Source organism: Arachis ipaensis, chromosome B3, assembly GCF_059453495.1.
Source record: "Arachis ipaensis isolate K30076 ecotype BB chromosome B3, ASM5945349v1, whole genome shotgun sequence".
Lineage (NCBI taxonomy): Eukaryota > Viridiplantae > Streptophyta > Magnoliopsida > Fabales > Fabaceae > Arachis > Arachis ipaensis.
Window position 1 is genome coordinate 64,300,232 of NC_142438.1, and position 20,635 is coordinate 64,320,866.

Consider the following 20,635-nt stretch of genomic DNA (forward strand, 5'->3'; position numbering starts at 1 on the left):
ATTCACCTCTTCCATTGCTGGGTTCTCAGGATCATAAGCTTCTCCTTTAGGGGAAGCTTCCTTAGTACTTCCTGGTGCAGCTTGCGTTCCAGACAGACTTTGAGAAATTATATTGACTTGCTGAGTCAATATTTTATTCTGAGCCAGTATGGCATTCAGAGTATCAATCTCAAGAACTCCTTTCTTCTGATTTGTCCCATTATTCACAGGGTTCCTTTCAGAAGTGTACATGAATTGGTTATTTGCAAACATCTCAATGAGTTCCTAAGCTTCTGCAGGCGTCTTCTTCAGATGAAGAGATCCTCCAGCAGAGCTGTCCAATGACATTTTGGACAGTTCAAATAGACCATCATAGAAGATACCTATGATGCTCCATTCTGAAAGCATGTTAGAAGGACACCTTTTGATCAATTGCTTGTATCTTTCCCAAGCTTCATAGAGGGATTCACCTTCCTTCTGTCTGAAGGTTTGGACTTCCACTCTAAGCTTACTCAATTTTTGAGGTGGAAAGAACTTTGCCAAGAAGGCATTAACTAGCTTTTCCCAAGAGTTCAGGCTTTCTTTAGGTTGTGAGTCCAACCATGTCCTAGCTTTGTCTCTTACAGCAAAAGGGAAGAGCATAAGTCTGTAGACCTCAGGATCAACCCCATTGGTCTTGACAGTGTCACAGATTTGCAAGAATTCAGCTAAGAACTGATGAGGATCTTCCAATGGAAGTCCATGAAACTTGCAATTCTGTTGCATTAGAGAAACTAATTGAGGCTTAAGCTCAAAGTTGTTTGCTCCAATGGCAGGGATTGAGATGCTTCTCCCATAGAAGTCAGGAGTAGGTGCAGTAAAGTCACCAAGCACCTTCCTTGCATTGTTGGCATTGTTGTTTTCGGCTGCCATGGCTTCTTCTTCTTTGAAAAGCTCTGTTAGGCCCTCTGGAGAGAGTTGTGCTTTAGCTTCTCTTAGCTTTCTCTTCAAGGTCCTTTCAGGTTCAGGATCAGCTTGAACAAGTATGCCTTTATCTTTGCTCCAACTCATATGAAAGAGAAGAGAACAAGAAAGTAGGGAATTCTCTATGTCACAGTATAGAGATTCCTTGAGGTGTCAGAGGAAAAGAAGAATAGAAGGAGGAGGTAGATAGAAGAGAATTCGAACTTATCAAGAGGGATAGAGTTCGAATTGCACCTTGAGGAGGAGTGTTAGTCCCTTAAATAGAAGGATGTGAGAAGAGGGGAAGAATTTTCGAAAATATATTAAAAAGATTTTGAAATAATAAAAAGAAATTTGAAAATTTGATTGATATTTTCAAAAATTAAGATTGGGAAAGAAATTAAGTGATTTTTGAAAAAGATTTTGAAATTAGAAATAAAAAAGATATGATTGAGAGTTAATTTTGAAAAAGATGTGATTGAAAAGATATGATTGAGAAGATATGATTGAAAATCAATTTTTTAAAAAAGAAAGTTTTAAAATTAAAGTTGATTACTTGACTAACAAGAAATTAAAAGATATGATTCTTAAAATTTAAAATTTGATCCTTTTTTAATAAGCAAGTAACAACTTGAAAATTTTGAAGTAAATCATTAATAGTAGCAAGGATTTTTGAAAATAATAAAAAAATGGAAAGAAATTGATTTTGAAGAGATATGATTGAAAAGATATGATTTGAAAAAGATTTGATTTTGAAAAATTATGAAAATTTGAAAAAGATTTGAATTAAAAACAAAATCTTCCCTCTAGTGTCATTCTGGCATTAAACACCCAGAATGGCATCCATTCTGGCGTTTAACGCCCAAAATCCTACCTTTTTGGGCATTAAATGCCCAGCCAGGTACCCTGGCTGGCATTTAAACACCATTTTTCCTTCTTCACTGGGCGTTTTGAACCCCCAGCTTTTTCTGTATAATTCCTCTGCTGAATGTTATGAATCTTCAATTCTTTGTGTTATTGACTTGAAAAGACATAGTTTTGAAATTTTTTTTGAATTTTTCAATGATGAGAAACAATCAAAATACAACTAATCTTAGCAAACTCAAATCAAACAAACAATGCATGCAGGACACCAAACTTAAAAATTTTCATATAAGAGACACTAACAAATTGAGAATGCATATGAGAAACAACAAAACACACAAAATAAGAGAAATTAAAGATCAGAGCACTGAAATCATCAAGAACAACTTGAAGATCAATGAAGAACAAAATGCATATATTCGAAAAATGCAAGAAGAATAAAGAGATGCAATTGACACCAAACTTAAAAATTGATACTATACTCAAACAAGAAACATAAAATATTTTTTATTTTTATGGTTTTATAAAATTTTTTTGTGACTTTTCGAAAATTGAGTGGAAAAGAAAATAAAGGGATTCAAAATTTTTAATAAAAATTCCAGGAATCATGCAATGTTAGTCTAAAGCTTCAGTCTAAAAAGATTAGACATGGTTAGCCAAGCTTCAGCAGGACATTACATTCAGCAGCTAAATTGATGAGAATCAATCAGCTTTTGTGATGATAAGTACATCACCTTGAAACTCTAGAATTCATTCTTAAAAATTCTGAAAAATAAAAAAAAAGTACGTAATCTAAGAAACAAGATGAACCGTTAGTTGTCCAAACTCGAACAATTCCCGGCAACAGTGCCAAAAACTTGGTGCACAAAATTGTGATCATCAACAATGGCGCCAAAGAACTTGGAGCTCTCAAACGTGAATCACACTTTGTCACAATTTCGCACAACTAACCAGCAAGTGCACTGGGTCGTCCAAGTAATACCTTACATGAGTAAGAGTCGATCCCACGGAGACTCTCGGCTTGAAGCAAGCTATGGTCATCTTGTAAATGTCAGTCAGGCGGATTCAAATGGTTATGGAGAATGAATAATTAAAAAATGAATAAAACATAAAATAAGATAAAGATAGAGATACTTATGTAATTCATTGGTAGGAATTTCAGATAAGCGTATGAAGATGCTTTGTTCCTCTTGAACCTCTGCTTTCCTATTGCCTTCTTCCAATCATTCATACTCCTTTCCATGGCAAGCTTTATGTTGGGCATCACCATTGTCAATGGCTACTTCCCGTCTTCTCAGTGAAAATGTTCTACGCACGCTGTCACTGCACGGCTAATCATCTGTCGGTTCTCGATCATGTTGGAATAGAATCCATTGATCCTTTTGCGTCTGTCACACGCCCAACAATCGCGAGTTTGAAGCTCGTCACAGTCATCCCTTCCCAGATCCTACTCAGAATACCACAGACAAGGTTTAGACATTCCGAATCTCAGGAATGGCCGCCAATAATTCTAGCCTATACCACGAAGGTTCCAATCTTAGATTAGAAACCCAAGAGATACACATTCAAGCTTATTTGCATGTAAAACGGAAGTGGTTGTCAGGCACGCATTCATAGGTGAGAATGGTGATGAGTGTCACATAATCATCACATTCATCATGTTCTTGGGTGCGAATGAATATCTTGGAGAAGAAATAGACTTGAGTTGAATAGAAAAACAATAGTACTTGTATTAATTCATGAAGAATAGCAGAGCTCCACACCTTAATCTATGGTGTGTAGAAACTCCACCGTTTGAAAATACAAAAGTGATAATGGTGTAAGCATGGCCGAATGGCCAGCCTCCAAGGTCTAGGGACTAAACGTCCAAAGATGAAAATACAATAGCAAAAGGTCCTATTTATAGAAAACTATTAGCCTAGGGTTACAGAAATGAGTAATTAATGCATAAATCTTCTTCCGGGCCCACTTGGTGTGTGCTTGGGCTGAGCATTGGAGCTTTCATGTGTAAAGACTTTTCTTTAGTTAAACGCTAGCTTTTGTGCCAGTTTGGGCTGAGCATACTTTGCCAGTTCTGGCGTTTTGACGCCAGAATTCTTAAGCTGACTTGGAACGCCGGTTTGGGCCATCAAATCTTGAGCAAAGTATGGACTATTATATTTGCTGGAAATCCCAGGATGTCTACTTTCCAACGCAATTGAGAGCACGCCAATTGGGCTTCTGTAGCCCCAGAAAATCCACTTTGAGTGCAGGGAGGTCAGAATCCAATAGCATCTGCAGTCCTTTTTCAGCCTCTGAATCAGTTTTTTGCTCAGGTCCCTCAATTTCAGCCAGAAAATACCTGAAATCACAGAAAAATACACAAACTCATAGTAAAGTCCAGAAGAGTGATTTTTATTTAAAAACTAATAAAAACATAATAAAAACTAACTAAAATATACTAAAAATATTCTAAAAACAATGCCAATAACCGTATAAATTATCCGCTCATCATTCCTCATTATGGAACTCCTTAGAGGCCAGTGGACGTCCATTGAGGTCTTCCTCACTGGAAATCACTGCCTTTCCCTCCTCTACAGGTTCGGCCATGTTGGACGTGTAGATGGCCTTGCACTCTCTCTTTGGATTCTCTTCTATATTACTTGGGAGAGTACTAGGAGGGAGTTCAGTAACTCTTTTACTCAGCTGACCCACCTGTGCCTCCAAATTTCTAATGGAGGACCTTGCTTTAGTCATGAAACTGAGAGTGGTCTTAGATAGATCAGAGACTACAGTTGCTAAGTCAGAGTGGCTCTGCTTAGAATTATCTGTCTGTTGCTGAGAAGATGATGGAAAAGGTTTGCTATTGCCAAACCTGTTTCTTCCACCATTATTATTGAAGCCTTGATTAGGCTTTTGTTGATCCTTCCATGAGAGATTAGGATGATTCCTCCATGAAGGATTGTAAGTGGTTCTATAGGAATCTCCCATGTAATTCACTTCTTCCATTCCAGGATTCTCAGGGTCATAGGCTTCTCCTTCAGAGGAGGCTTCCTTAGTACTGCCGGATGCAGCTTGCATTCCAGTCAGACTCTGAGATATCATTTTGACTTGCTGAGTCAATATTTTATTCTGACCCAATATGGCATTCAGAGTATCAATATCTAGAACTCCTTTCTTCTGAGTTGTCCCATTATTCACAAGATTTCTTTCAGAAGTGTACATGAACTGATTATTTGCAACCATTTTAATGAGTTCCTGGGCTTCTTCAGGCGTCTTCTTCAGATGAAGAGATCCACCAGCAGAGTTGTCTAACGACATCTTGGATAATTCAGACAGACCATCATAGAATATACATATGATGCTCCATTCTGAAAGCATGCCAAAAGGACACCTTCTGATCAATTGCTTATATCTTTCCCAAGCTTCATAGAGGGATTCATCTTCCTTTTGTCTGAAGGTCTGGACCTCCACTCTAAGCTTGCTCAACTTTTGAGGTGGAAAGAATTTGGCCAAGAAAGCATTGACCAACTTTTCCCAAGAGTTCAGGCTTTCTTTAGGTTGTGAGTCCAACCATGTCCTAGCTCTGTCTCTTACAGCAAAAGGGAAAAGTATAAGTCTGTAGACCTCAGGATTAACCCCATGGGTCTTAACAGTGTCACAGATTTGCAAGAATTCAGCTAAAAACTGATGAGGATCTTCCAATGGAAGTCCATAAAACTTGCAATTCTGCTGCATTAGAGAAACTAATTGAGGCTTAAGCTCAAAGTTGTTTGCTCCAATTGCAGGAATTGAGATGCTCCTTCCATAGAAGTCAGAAGAGGGTGCTATAAAGTCACCAAGCATCTTCCTTGCATCTCCACCATTGTTGTTATTTTTAGCTACCATGTCTTCTTCTTTTTCGAAAATTTCTGTCAGGTCCTCTTCAGAGTGTTGTGCTTTAGCTTCTCTTAGCTTCCTCTTTAGAGTCCTTTTAGGTTCAGGATCAGCTTCAACAAGAATGTTCTTATCCTTGTTCCTGCTCATATGAAAAAGAAGAGAACAGAGAAAGAAGAGGAATCCTCTATGTCACAATATAGAGATTCTTTTATGTGAGTAGAAGAAGAGAAGAATAGAAGAATCATGTATAGAGAAGAGATGAAGAATTGGAACACAGAGAGGGAGAGAGTGTTCGAATTATAAGAAGAGAAGTGTTAGTAAATAAATAAAATAAATAGAAAGAGATGAGAGAGAGAGAGAGTTTTCGAAAAAAATTAAAAAGAAAAGAAAAATATTTTTATTTTTATTTTAATTATTAGTTAAAATTTGAAATTATTAAAAGGAATAAAATAAAATTAAAAATTAAAATAATTAGTTAATTAAAAGGAATTTTGAAAAAGTGGTGAGGAGTTTTCGAAAATTAGAGAGAGAAAAGTAGTTAGGTAGTTTTGAAAAAGATAAGAATTAGTAAACCAAGCAAAAAGTCAAATAGTTGATTGAAAAAGATTTGAAAATCAATTTTGAAAAGATAAGAAGTTAGAAAAGATTTTGAGATTAAGTTTTGAAAAAGATATGATTGAAATTTATTTTAAAAAAAGATTTGAAAAGGAAATAAAAAAGATTTGATTTTGAAAATTAAAGTTGATTACTTGACTAACAAGAAACTAAAAGATATGATTCTAGAATTTAAAGATTGATCCTTTCTTAATAGGCAAGTAACAACTTGAAAATTTTTTGAATCAAAACATTAATTGTTAGCATTAATTTCGAAAATATAAAAATAAAAATAAGAAAAAGATTTTGAAAATCAATTTTTTTAAAATTTTTGAAAATAAAATTAAAATGAAAAAGATTTTATTTTTGAAAAAGATTTGAAAAGATAAAATTTTTAAATTGAAATTTTGACTTGACTAATAAGAAACAACTAAATTTTAAAAATTTTTGACTAAGTCAATCCAAAATTTTGAAATTTATGAGTGAAATAAGGGAAAGATATATTTTTGATTTTTTGAATTTTTATGAGGAGAGAGAAAAATACAAAAATGACACAAGACATAAAAATTATGAATCAAAACAAGAAAAATATGCAAGAACACCTTGAATATCAAGATGAACACCGAGAACACTTTGAATGTCAAGATGAACACCAAGAACTTATTTTTTAAAAATTTTTAAGAAAAGAAAGACATGCAAGACACCAAACTTAGAAATTTTTAATGTTGAGACACTAACAAATTGAAAATGCATATGAAAAGCAACAACAAACACAAAACAAGAAAATCACAAGATCAAACAAAGACAATCATCAAGAACAACTTGAAGATCATGAAGAACACCATGCATGAGTTTTCAAAAATTTTAAGAAAAATTAAAAAGATGCAATTGACACCAAACTTAAAATTTGACACTAGACTCAAACAAAAAACACAAAATATTTTTGGTTTTATGATTTTATTAATTTTTTTGGTATTTTTTGAAAATTAATTAGGAAAAGAAAATAAAGAGATACAAAATTTTAAATAAGAATTCCAGGAATCATGCAATGTTAGTCTAAAGCTTCAGTCCAAAAATTTAGACATGGCTTAATAGCCAGCCAAGCTTTATGTGAAAGCGTCGGTCCAAAAGATTAGACATGGCCAAATGGTCAGCCAAGCTTCAGCAGAGCATTACATACAATAACCAAATTGATGGGAATCAAAAGGCTTCTGCAATGATAAGTGGAAGCCTCGGTCCAAAAGATTAGACATGGCTTGACAGCCAGCCGGGCTTCAACAGATCATAATGAAACTCTAGAATTCATTCTTTAAAAATTCTGAAGAACAAGATAAAATATATAAAAAAAATTTTTTGAATTTTTCGAAAATAAAAATGAAATAAAATTACCTAATCTAAGAAACAAGATGAACCGTCAGTTGTCCAACCTCGAACAATCCCCGGCAACGGCGCCAAAAATGTGGTGCACGAAATTGTGATTCACACTTTTCACAACTCCGATGCAACTAACCAGCAAGTGCACTGGGTTGTCCAAGTAATAAACCTTACGTGAGTAAGGGTCGATCCCACGGAGACTGTCGGCTTAAAGCAAGCTATGGTCATTTTGTAAATCTTAGTCAGGCGGATTCAAATGGTTTTGAGGTTTTGATAATTAAAAGATAAATAAAACATAAAATAAGATAGAGGTACTTATGTAATTCACTGGTGGGAATTTCAGATAAGCGTATGGAGATGCTTTGTTGCTTCTGAACCTCTGCTTTCCTGTTGCCTTCTTCTAACCATGCGTTACCTCCTTCCATGGCAAGCTGTATGATCCTCTCGGATGAAAACAAATCGATGTACGATATCTGTACGGCTAATCAACTGTCGAATTTCTCATCTCTGATGAAAAATACCATGTACAGCTACCACACGGCTAATCATCTGTCGGTTCCCACTAGCGTCGGAATAGGACCATTGTCCTTTTGCACACTGTCACTGCGCCCAACATTCGCAAGTTTGAAGCTCGTCACAGTCATCCCTTCCCAGATCCTACTCGGAATACCACTGACAAGGTTTAGACTTTCCGGATCTAAGGAATACTGCCAATGGTTCTAGCCTATACCACAAAGGTTCTAATCTCAGATTCAGATGCTCCGTTGTCAGGAGAGGCAATGTGAATCCTTGATTAGAGACCTAAGAGAATATACTCTGGCTGTCATCCAATGACTACGTTGAACATCATGTAGACCGCTTGTGGTTGTCAGGCACGCGGATCTTGGCTAAGCGAGTAATGAAGATAGTGGGTGATTGTCACAGGTCACCCCTTCATTCTGACTTAACTGAATTAAGAACAAGAGTATATCTTGGAGAAGAAGTAGGCGTGAATTGAAGGAAAAACAATAGTACTTGCATTAATTCATGAAGAACAGCAGAGCTCCACACCTTAATCTATGGGGTGTAGAAACTCCACCGTAGAAAATACATAAGTGAAAAGAGGGTTAGGCATGGCCGAATGGCCAGCCTCCCATGGAGGTCTCTAAAAGTATGATAGATTACCAAGATAGATGATAAATAAGTCTCTAAAAGTAGTTTTTATACTAAACTAGTAACCTAGGGTTTACAGAAAATGAGTAACTAAGTGCAGATAGTGCAGAAATCCACTTTCGGGGCCCACTTGGTGTGTGCTTGGGCTGAGCATTGAAACTTTTTCGTGCTTAGGATGTTCCTGGAGTTAAACACCAGCTTTGGTGCCAGTTTGGGCGTTTAACTCCAATTCTGGTGCCAGTTTGGGCATTTTACACCAGAAATTTTAGGCTGACTTTGAATGCCAGTTTGGGCCATCCAATATCGAGAAAAGTATGGACTATTATATATTGCTGGAAATCCCAAGATGTCTACCTTCCAACGCAATTGAAAGCGTGCCAATTGGGCTTCTGTAGCTCCAGAAAATTCACTTCGAGTGCAAGGAGGTCAGAATCCAACAGCATCTGCAGTCCTTTTTCAGCCTCTAAATCAGATTTTTGCTCAGGTCCCTCAATTTCAGCCACAAAATACCTAAAATTACAGAAAAACACACAAACTCATAGTAAAGTCCAGAAATGTGATTTTTAATAAAAACTAATAAAAATATAATAAAAACTAACTAAAACATACTAAAAACTATGTAAAATAATGCCAAAAAGGGTATAAATTATCCGCTCATCAACCACCAAAACCACTATCCCACTAACAAAAATGCATATAGAAAACCACAAAACAATCCTCCCCCATCCACCTTCTATCCACAACACAACCCCCCAAATAACCACAATAACTTTCATCAACCATAAACATCCCGCACTCAACCATAACCGCATCAAGAAGCCCAAAGAATCTCCAACTTGAAAATGATGATGGAGAAATTAATGTAGAATCAAGAAATGACCAACAAGAATTATGAAGCTTCAATGAGGAATCTAAAAAGGCAAATTGGGCAATTGTCTAAGCAGCCAGCTGAAAGACCAAGCAACATATTCCCAAGTGATGGGTCCTAACCCCAAGGAAGAATGCAAGGCAATACAACTAAGGAGTAAGAAGACATTAGAGAATGACAAAGATGACAGCAAGAAAGAAGTAGAGGTTGACAAGAATAACAATGAGGATTCCAAGAAGAGGGATGAGCCACAAACTTCACTGAAGGGCAAGAAAGTATTAGAAGAACAACCACAAGAGCAAAGAAAGGAGGTGAAGCCATATGTTCCTCGTCTACCATACCCTCAGAGACTGCACAAAGAGATCAAGGACCAACAATTCCCCAAATTCTTGGAGATTTTCAAGAAGCTAGAGATCAACCTTCCACTTGCTGAGGCATTAGAACAAATGCCCCTCTATGCAAAATTCCTCAAGGAGCTCATCAATAAGAAAAGAAGTTGGAATGAAAAGGAAACCGTGATCCTGACCCAGGAATGTAGTGCTGTGATTCAAAGGGGCATTCCACCAAAACTTAAGGAACCAGGGAGTTTCCTCATATCATGCACCATAGGCAACACAGTATTAGAAAGAGCTCTCTGTGACCTGGGTGCTAGCATCAATCTAATGCCACTATCCATGATGAAGAAGTTGGCAATAGATGAAGTTAAACTTACGAGAATGTCACTTCAAATGGCTAGTAAATCACTCAAGATACCTAATGGAGTTGTGAAAAACTTATTGGTGAAGGTTGGAGAATTCATCTTTCCTACTGACTTTGTAATCTTAGACATGGAAGAAGAGGGACAAAACTCAATTATCTTGGGGCGACCCTTCTTAGCCACAGCAAGAGCCATCATTGATGTAGAGAAATGTGAAATGGTTCTCAGGGTGCATAACGAGCAAATGATCATCGATGTCTTTAAAGCAATGTAATATCCCCTGAGAAAGAAAATCATATGAGGGTGGAAATAATAGAAGACTTGGTGAAGGAAGTGATTGAAACAAGCAGTCATAAAGAACAAGAGGAAGAAATAGAAGAGGATCAAGATGAAGATGACATAAAGGAACAAGTAACTGAAAATTCTCTTGAAGGAAAGACAGAGGAGGTGCCAAAGCAAGAACTGAAGCCTCTCCCTCCTCATCTCAAATATGCATTCCTTGGTGGAAATGGCACCCTTCTAGTGATCATCAATTCCTCCTTGAGTACGCAAGATGAAGCAAAGTTGATTGAAGTGTTGAAAATTCACAAAACCGCTTTAGGATGGACAATTGATGACATCAAGGGTATAAACCCTGCTATTTGCTTGCATAAAATCCTGCTAGAGGAGGACTCAAGACCAGTGGTACAACCTCAAAGGAGGCTTAATCTAACCATGAAAGAGGTAGTTCAAAAGGAGGTGATGAAGTTATGGAATGCTGGAATTATATACCCAATTTCTGACAGCCCTTAGGTGAGTCCAGTTCAGGTGGTACCAAAGAAGGGAGGCATGACTGTCATCTTCAATGAGAGGAATGAGCTCATCCCTACAAAGATAGTGACTGGGTGGAGAATGTGCATTGATTATAGAAGGTTAAATGATGCCACAAGGAATGACCACTTTCCTCTCCCCTTCATTGATCAGATGCTAGAAAGATTGGCTGGCCATGCTTACTATTGCTTCTTGGATGGGTATTCTATACAATCAGATAGTGGTAGATCCCAAGGACCAAGAAAAGACTTCCTTCACTTGTCCTTTCGGAGTCTTTGCCTACCGGAGGATGCCTTTTGGGTTGTGCAACGCCCCAGTAACCTTTCAAAGGTGTATGCTCTCCATATTTTATGACATGGTAGAAAATTTTTTAGCAGTTTTTATGGATGATTTTTCGGCTTTTGGTAATTATTTCGACACTTGCTTGCATAATCTAACCCTTGTCTTGAAAAGATGCCAAGAAACAAACTTAGTCTTGAACTGGAAAAAGTGTCATTTTATGGTACCAGAAGGTATTGTTCCTAGGCATAAGGTTTCAAGCAAGGGTATAGAAGTTGACCAGGCTCAGATAGAGATCATAGAAAAGCTTCCTATACCAGTCAATGTGAAAGCAGTGAGAAGTTTCCTTGGACATGCTGGGTTTTACAGGAGATTCATCAAAGATTTCTCAAACATAGCTAAACCACTAAGCAATTTGCTAGTGGTTGACAATCCTTTTATCTTTGATAATAACTGCAAGCATGCTTTTGAAACCTTGAAAACCAAACTCACCACAGCACCAATCATCACACCTCCAGAATGGGGACTTCCTTTTGAACTCATGTGTGATGTAAGTAATGATGCGATTGGTGCTGTATTAGGACAAAGGAAAGACAAATTGTATCATGTCATATACTATGCAAGTAAGGAGTTGAATGAGGCAAAGAAAAACTACACTACCACAGAAAAAGAACTCTTGGCAATTGTATATGCATTTGATAAATTCAGACAATACTTGATTGGTTCAAAAGTTGTAGTATATACTGACCATGCTGCTCTCAAGTTTCTCATGTCTAAACAGGATGCAAAGCCAAGGCTCATTAGGTAGGTGTTGTTGCTACAAGAGTTTGACATTGAAATAAGGGATAGGAAAGGAATTGAGAACCAAGTTACAGACTATTTGTTAAGGTTACCACAAGAGTTCAACCAAGATGCACCACAACCAGTGAATGAGAAGTTCCCAGATGAACATCTCTTCCAAGTCCAACAAGCACCTTGGTTTGCTGATATTGCAAACTACAAGGTGGGAAGAAGGATTCCCCAAGATTTCACCAGGAAACAAGTGAAGAAGTTACACAATGAAGCCAAGAAATTCTTGTAGGATGAACTCTTTTTATTTAAGAGATGTCCAGATGGAATGATCAAAAGGTGTGTTCCTGAAAGTGAAATGAGAAACATCCTGTGGCACTACCATAGTTTAGGTTATGGTGGAAACTTTGGTGCCGAAAGAACAGCTGCTAAAGTGCTTCAGAGTGGCTTCTATTGGCCATCCATATTCAAAGATGCTAGGGAATTCGTGAACCAGTGTAATGAATGCCAAAGAGCAGGAGGGCTAACAAAGAGGAATGAAATGCCTCAGAACTTCATCTTGGAAATATAACTATTTGACCTCTGGGGGCATAAATTTCATGGGACTTTTTTCCTCCATCGTATTCATTCAAATACATATTGGTAGCAGTAGAATATGTTTCCAAATGGGTGGAAGCCATAGCAATAACCACATGTGATGCACAAATTATTCTCTAGTTTCTCAAGAAGCACATTTTCACCAGATATGGAGTACCTAGAGGTCTTATTAATGATGGTGGCAGCCACTTTTGTAACAAATAGATGGATAAGTTACTACACAAATATGGGATAAATCATAAGGTGGCCACACTATACCATCCTCAAACTAATGGCCAGGCTGAATTGGCAAATAGAGAGCTAAAGAGAATCCTAGAGAAGATGGTTGGGGTTACAAGAAAAGATTGGGCAAGGAAGTTGGATGATGCCCTTTGGGCATATAGAACTGCATTCAAAACCCCAATTAGGAGGTCATCATCTCAGCTGATTTATGGAAAGTCCTGCCACCTCTCTGTGGAGCTTGAACACAAGGCTTTTTGGGCTACTAAGCTTCTCAATCTTGACTCTCAAGCAGTAGGAGAGAAAAGACTGTTGCAACTCAATGAATTGGATGAGTTCAGACTGGAAGCCTATGAGAATGCGAAGATATACCAGGAGAGGGCCAAAGATGGCATGACAAGAAAATCGCAAAAAGAGATTTTGAACCAGGGCAGCAAGTGTTATTGTATAATTCCAGGCTCAAGACTTTTCCTGGTAAGCTCAAGTCCAAATCAACTTGACCTTATCTGGTGACCAAGGTCTTTCCACATGGAAATCTTGAACTATTGAATGAAGCTACAAAAGATACATTCACAGTAAATGCTCACAGAGTGAAACACTACCTGGGAGGATCCTAGAACAAGGAGGAGAGCATTCATGAGCTGAGTTGAACAAGAATGAAGTTTGTCAAGCTAATGACGATAAAGAAGCGCTTGTTGGGAGGCAACCCAACCAGAGGTAACTTTCTTAGGATTTTTCTCTTACTGCTTCAATAAGAAAGTTAAGTAGATTTCCCTATTTTGCAAGGAGTTAAGTTTGGTGTTACACACCAAAGTAAGGCCACGAGTAAACAACTCAAGGGTGAAGGTGAGGTGCTAAGTTTGGTGTTCCACCATACATCTTATTGAAACATACCACAACCTGCCAAATGTCATAACTGGCCATTAACTTCAAATGAGCAGGGAAATTTCTTGGCATCTAATTTCTAATTTATAGTTTGTTTTTTTTAGTAAAAGCATGTTTCTTGCATGTATTCACTCTAATGCATACAGAAGTAAGCAAAGAACTAAGTTTGCTGTTCACACACCAACTTAAGTTCAGAAAATTGCAAGCATACATGCATGCTAACTATCTCTCAAGTGCTTGGGGAACAAGCAACTTCCAACATCTTTGCAGAAAGTAATTTCATCTCTTGGAGGAGCTATGCATCATCATCCAAGAAAATTAAGAAAAATACAAAAGCAATGGAGAATGATGACAAGGAGAAAGCAAGAAGAGACCAAGAGGTTGTATTGTTAATTAAGAGTTTCTGGCTTGAAGTGCTTTAATTGGAAGTATAAGTGTACCCCAGATGATTAGTTTACATTTGTTTAAATCATTTACATTCTGTTTTCTTTCTTTTATTGTCATTTTGGCTTGTTAGCTTAAGTGTCTATTTCATTCCATCTTTCTTGAGTGTATGCTTTGTTCCCCTTGCTTGAATAAAAGAAAAATATTATGAAACAAGAAAAAGAGTAATAGTCCATTTTTTATAGAAGATAGCATAAGGTTATGTGGTGGTATATGCTTGAACACTTAGTAAGATCACCAATAAAGTTGAAAGGTATAGAATGCTCCCTTAAGTATGAATTTTTAGTTGCTTTATATGAGACCATTGTGAATAGAGACCCTTAGAAGAAAGAAAAAAAAAGAAAGAAAGAAAATCCAATGTTAGTGGCAAGGTTTGGCCAATAACGGGCAGCACTAACGTTGGAAATAAAAAGGGAAGGAAACAAGGAATAAGCTAGGCACCAATAGCTTGACCCTTAAGATACATGCCTATGGTGCTTTTGTACTAGGATCTGCTTGGATGATTAGGTTCTAAGGAGTGTTTTAACACTTAGTAACTTGGGTTAACTAACTCGGGATTATCAACCGAAAGTCCATTATCAAGAGCAACCTAACTACAAAGTATTTAGTGACCCAAAGAGGTACTGGGCATCAATGTCTCTAGGTTAAATTGTAAGCTAAGTGCTTGTAGTGTGTATGTGATGAGGAGAGACTTGAGTTAGTAAGTCTGAGGGGTGCTTCATCACCTAACACCTTGAGCCAAATGGGTCGAGAGTGTTGACTGAAAGCTTACCATAAAGAGTTGCCTCAACACAGAACACTAAGCTTCAAATAAAGAATAAGTTTCTAGCAAGAAAAAGCAAAATTTTTTAACCAAGGATCAAAGAATAAAGAGGTTTTATAGAAGTAACAGAGTTAGTGCCTAAGGGCAGGGACGAACTTTAGGGGGGGCGAGTGGAGGCCTCGGCCCCCACCAACTTTTTTAAAAAGAAATTAATAGTAATAAGTTATTAAGTATAATTTATTTTTTTAAATGTATTTAGTATTTAGTCTGGTATAAATAAAAGTTTAGTCCAACCTAAATATTAATGATTTCTAATATCTAAAAAATAAGTAACAATATTAAAAAAATCTGAAAAGGATATTATTACTAATATTTTTTAATTAAACAAAATTTTTCAAATCCCATAAAGTGGATTCTTTTTCTTCTTGTGATCGTCCTTCTTGATTCATTTGGTATTAATTCTCGTTGTTTCAACTGCTACAACTAAGAGATCTTTTTCAACTATGAATATTATGAAGAATAACTCAGAAACAAGATGAAAGATGAATTTTTCGCTAATTGTCTTTTAATTATATTAAAAAGAAATTTGTTGAAAAATTTGATACAGATTCTATTATCGATAAATTTTATGATATGAAAAATCGACCACTTCGTTAGTAAAAAGTACATACATTTTTTGTACTTTAAAATATATTCTCTATCGATATATTTTTATAATACATCTTACATTATATAATTTTTTGCATAATTTTTAATATCATATATGTTATTGGCCCCCCCCATAATAATATTTCTGTATCCGTCCCTGCCTAAGGGGATGTTGTAACCTAGAGACTGATGAGCGGATAATTTATACGGTTTTTAGCATTATTTTTAAGTAGTTTTCAGCATGTTTTAATTACTTTTTAGTATATTTTTATTAGTTTTTATTAAAAATTCATATTTCTAGACTTTACTATGAGTTTGTGTATTTTTCTGTGATTTCAGGTATTTTCTGGCTGAAATTGAGGGACCTGAGCAAAAATCTTATTCAGAGGCTGAAAAAGGACTGCAGATGTTGTTGGATTCTGACCTCCCTGCACTTGAAATGTATTTTCTGGAGCTACAGAAGACCAACTGGTGCGCTCTCAATTGCCTTGGAAAGTAGACATCCAGGGCTTTCCAGCAATATATAATAGTCCATACTTTGCCCAAGTTTTGATGACGCAAATTGGCGTTTAACGCCAAGTCTTTACCCTTTTCTGGCATTAAACGCCAGAAATAGGTTGCAAACCAGAGTTAAACGCCAGAAACAGGCTACAACCTGGCATTTAACTCCAAGAGAAGCCTCTACACGTGTAAAGCTCAATGCTCAGCCCAAGCATACACCAAGTGGGCCCCGAAGTAGATTTCTGCACTATCTGCACTTAGTTACTTATTTTCTGTAACCCTAGCTACTAGTTTAGTATAAAAACAACTTTTAGAGACTTACTATGGACCTCATGACATTTTCATATCTGAATTTTGTATCTTCTACGGCATGAGTCTCTAAACCCCATGGTTGGGGGTGAGGAGCTCTGTTGTGTCTTGATGAATTAATGCAATTACTACTGTTTTCCATTAAATCACGCTTGTTTCTATTCTAAGATATTTACTCGCACTTCAACCTGATGAATGTGATGATCCGTGACACTTATCATCATTCTAACCTATGAACGCGTGTCTGACAACCACCTCCGTTCTACCTGCAATAGCTTGAGTGCATATCTCTTGGGTTTCTAATCTAAGATTAGAACCTTCGTGGTACATGCTAGAATTATTGGCGGCCATTCTTGAGATCCGGAAAGTCTAAACCTTGTCTGTGGTATTCCAAGTAGGATCTGGGAAGGGATGACTATGACGAGCTTCAAACTCGCGAGTGTTGGGCGTAGTGACAGACGCAAAAGGATCAATGGATCCTATTCCAACATGAGTGAAAACCGACAGATGATTAGCCTTGCGGTGACAGCGCAGCCGGACCATTTTCACTGAGAGGATGGATGGTAGCCATTGACAACGGTGATCCACCAACATACAGCTTGCCATGGAAGGAGCCTTGCATGCGTGAAGAAGACAGTAGGAAAGCAGAGATTCAGAAGACATAGCATCTCCAAAACCTCAACCTGTTCTCCATTACTACATAACAAGTACCCTTTATTTCATGTTATTTATTTTTCATAAATACAATCACTCTTATCATTAATCTCCTGACTAAGATTTACAAAATAGCCATAGCTTGCTTCAAGCCGACAATCTCCGTGGGATCGACCCTTACTCACGTAAGGTATTACTTGGATGACCCAGTGCACTTGCTGGTTAGTTGTGTGGAGTTGTGAATCACAATTTTGTGCACCAAGTTTTTGGCGCCGTTGCCGGGGATTGTTCGAGTTTGGACAACTGACGGTTTATTTTTTGTTTAAATTAGGAAAAATTTTTCTTTTTTGGTTTAGAGTCTTCTATTATTGTTTTTCATTGAAACTTTTTTTTAAAATCCTTATTTTCTTTTTCAATTTTTTTCGAAAATTTTTATAAACTAATAATTGAGTTTTTCTATTTGAGTTTAGTTTCATATTTTAAGTTTGGTGTCTTTTGTGTTTTTATTTTCTTAAAAAATTTTTTAAAAGTTGTTCTTAGCGTTCATCGTGATATTCAAAGTTTTCCTGCTTGTTTCCTTTGTTTTGATCTAAATATTTAAGTTTGGTGTCGTTTTTACTATTTTTCTCTTTCTTCATTAAATTCAAAAATATTTTTCCTCTTTATTCTAATTGATTTTCGAAATTTTCCTTAAAAAATTCAGATTTTTATTTTAAAAAACTTTCTATTATATCTTATCTTAGTTTTAAAAATTCAAAATTCAAATATTTTTTGAAAATCATATTAAAAAATTTTTAAATCTTTTCAAATAATTAGTCAATTCAACATTCAAATATCTTTTTATTTTCCTTTTCTTTTAATTTTCAAAATCTATATTTTATTTTCTAATTATTTTACTTTATTTTATTTCGTTTTATTTTCTTTTTTTTATTCGGTTATTTTTAATTAAATAAAATAAAAATAAAAATATATTTTACTTACAATTCACATCATCTCCCTTTATCCATCATGGACTTAAGTGGAAATGAATAGTCCAGAAAGACTCTGGGGTCATATGCTAATCCCACTACTGTTGTATATGGGAGTAGTATCTGTATACTTCCCATCAAAGCAGGCAGTTTTGAGCTAAATCCTCAGCTCATTGTCATGGTGCAGCAAAAACTGCTAGTATTCCGGTCTTCCACAGGAAGAACCTACTGAGTTTCTGGCACAGTGCTTGCAAATTGCTGACACAGTACGTGACAAGGAAGTAGATCAGGATGTCTACAAATTATTACTGTTTCCATTTGCTGTAAAAGATCAAGCTAAGAGGTGGTTAAATAACCAACCTACAGCAAGCATAAGAACATGGAAACAGTTATCAGACAAATTCATAAATCAATATTTCCCTCCAAAAAGGATGACACAGCTAAGGCTGGACATCCAAGACTTTAAACAAGAGGATGATGAATCCCTTTATAACGCCTGGGAGAGGTACAGAGGGATGCTAAGGAAATGCCCCTCTGAAATGTTTTCAGAGTGGGTGCAGTTAGACATCTTCTACTACGGGCTTATAGAAAAAGCTCAGATATCTCTAGACCACTCAGCTGGTGGATCTATATACATGAGAAAGACTATTGAAGAGTCTCAAGAGCTTATCGATATAGTTGCTAGAAATCAGCATCTGTACATTAGTCCTCAGGAACAAGTTGCTGAACTCAATCAGCAACTATCTTCTATAACAAGGCAGTTAGCAGAAGTTAAGGAGATGCTACAAGAAACCAAAAATGCTAACAAGGATATCGAATCACAATTGAATCAGACAAAACAGCAGTTATAAAAATAGATAGCAGAGGAGTGCCAAGAAGTTCAATTAAGAAGTGGAAAAACATTAAATACCTCAACTCAAAGCAGCAGAAAGCCAAGAAAAGAACAGCTGACAGAGGATGAGCAACCTGCTACCCAAAATCCCTCTGAGGACAGTAAGAGCCCAGAGAGGAATAAGTCTGGCATTCAAACGCCAGAAAAGGGTGAAAAATTGGCGTTAAACGCCCAATCCATGTCCAGTTCTGGTGTTCAAACGCTAGAAAAGGGTAGAAATCTGGCGTTCAACGCCCAATCCATGTTCAGTTCTGGCATTCAAATGCCAGTGAGGGTTAAGACACCTACAAGTGCTGATAATAACTACCTCAAGAAGGCTTCTCTACCTGCCTCTTGATGAGCGGATAATTTATAAACTTTTTGGCATTGTTTTTACATAGTTTTTAGTATGACTTAGTTAGTTTTTAATATAATTTTATTAGTTTTTAAATAAAAATCAAATTTCTGGACTTTACTAGGAGTTTGTGTGTTTTTCTGTGATTTTAGGTCATTTCTGGCTGAAATTGAGGGACTTGAGCAAAAATCTGACTCAGAGGCTGAAGAAGGACTGCAGATGCTGTTGGATTCTGACCTCCCTGAACTCGAAGTGATTTTCTGGAGCTACAGAAACCCAATTGGTGCATTCTCAATTGCGTTGTAAAGTAGACATCCCAGGCTTTCCAGCAATATATAATAGTCCATACTTTGCCCGAGTTTTGACGACGCAAACTGGCGTTCAAACGCTAACTTCCTGCCCTATTCTGGAGTTAAACGCCATAAACAGATTGCAAATCACAGTTAAACGCCAGAAACAGGCTACAACCTGGCGTTTAACTCCACAAAGAGTCTCTACACATGAAAGCTCAATGCTCAGCCCAAGCACACACCAAGTGGGCCTGGAAGTGGATTTCTACATCATTTACTTATCTTATGTAACCCTAGCTACTAGTTTATTATAAAAACTACTTTTAGTGATTTATTTTACATCTTTTGATCATCTTTTGATCATCCTTGATCAGGGATCGGTCTTTTTCCCTATTTTCGAATTCATATGCCATTTGGGGAGGATGGCCATTCGGCCATGCCTAGACCTTGTTCTTATGTATTTTCAACGGTAGAGTTTCTACACACCATAGATTAAGGTGTGGAGCTCTGCTGTTCCTCATGAATTAATGCAAAGTACTATTGTTTTTCTATTCAACTCAAGCCTATTTCTTCTCTAAGATATTCATTCGCACATAAGAACATGATGAATGTGATGATTATGTGACGCTCATCACCATTCTCACTTATGAACGCGTGCCTGACAAACACTTCTGTTCTACATGAAAGCAAGCTTGAATGCATATCTCTTAGCCTCCTGATTTACGATCAGAGTCTTCGTGGTATAGGCTAGAATTATTGGCAGCCATTCTTGAGACCCGGAAAGTCTAAACCTTGTCTGTGGTATTCCGAGTAGGATCTCGGAAGGGATGACTGTGACGAGCTTCAAACTCGCGAGTGCTGGGCGTAGTGACAGATGCAAAAGGATCACTGGATCCTATTCCAGCATGATCGAGAACCGACAGAT

At 36.8% G+C, this 20,635-nt stretch overlaps 1 protein-coding gene and 2 non-coding genes across 3 annotated transcripts; all 3 read left to right on the plus strand.

Annotated features, from left to right (window-relative positions):
• Positions 1-381: 381 nt before the first annotated feature.
• LOC148570912 (small nucleolar RNA R71) lies at positions 382-489 on the plus strand. Its single transcript, XR_015907908.1, has one exon. It is a non-coding gene; the product is annotated as a small nucleolar RNA R71 (small nucleolar RNA).
• A 4,654-nt stretch (positions 490-5,143) lies between these two features.
• Positions 5,144-5,247, plus strand: LOC148570913 (small nucleolar RNA R71). Its single transcript, XR_015908556.1, has one exon. It is a non-coding gene; the product is annotated as a small nucleolar RNA R71 (small nucleolar RNA).
• Positions 5,248-13,007: 7,760 nt separating this feature from the next.
• LOC107633215 (uncharacterized) lies at positions 13,008-13,535 on the plus strand. Its single transcript, XM_016336855.2, has one exon. It carries the CDS (start codon positions 13,008-13,010, stop codon positions 13,533-13,535), a length of 528 nt encoding a protein of 175 aa, XP_016192341.2.
• Positions 13,536-20,635: the final 7,100 nt, after the last annotated feature.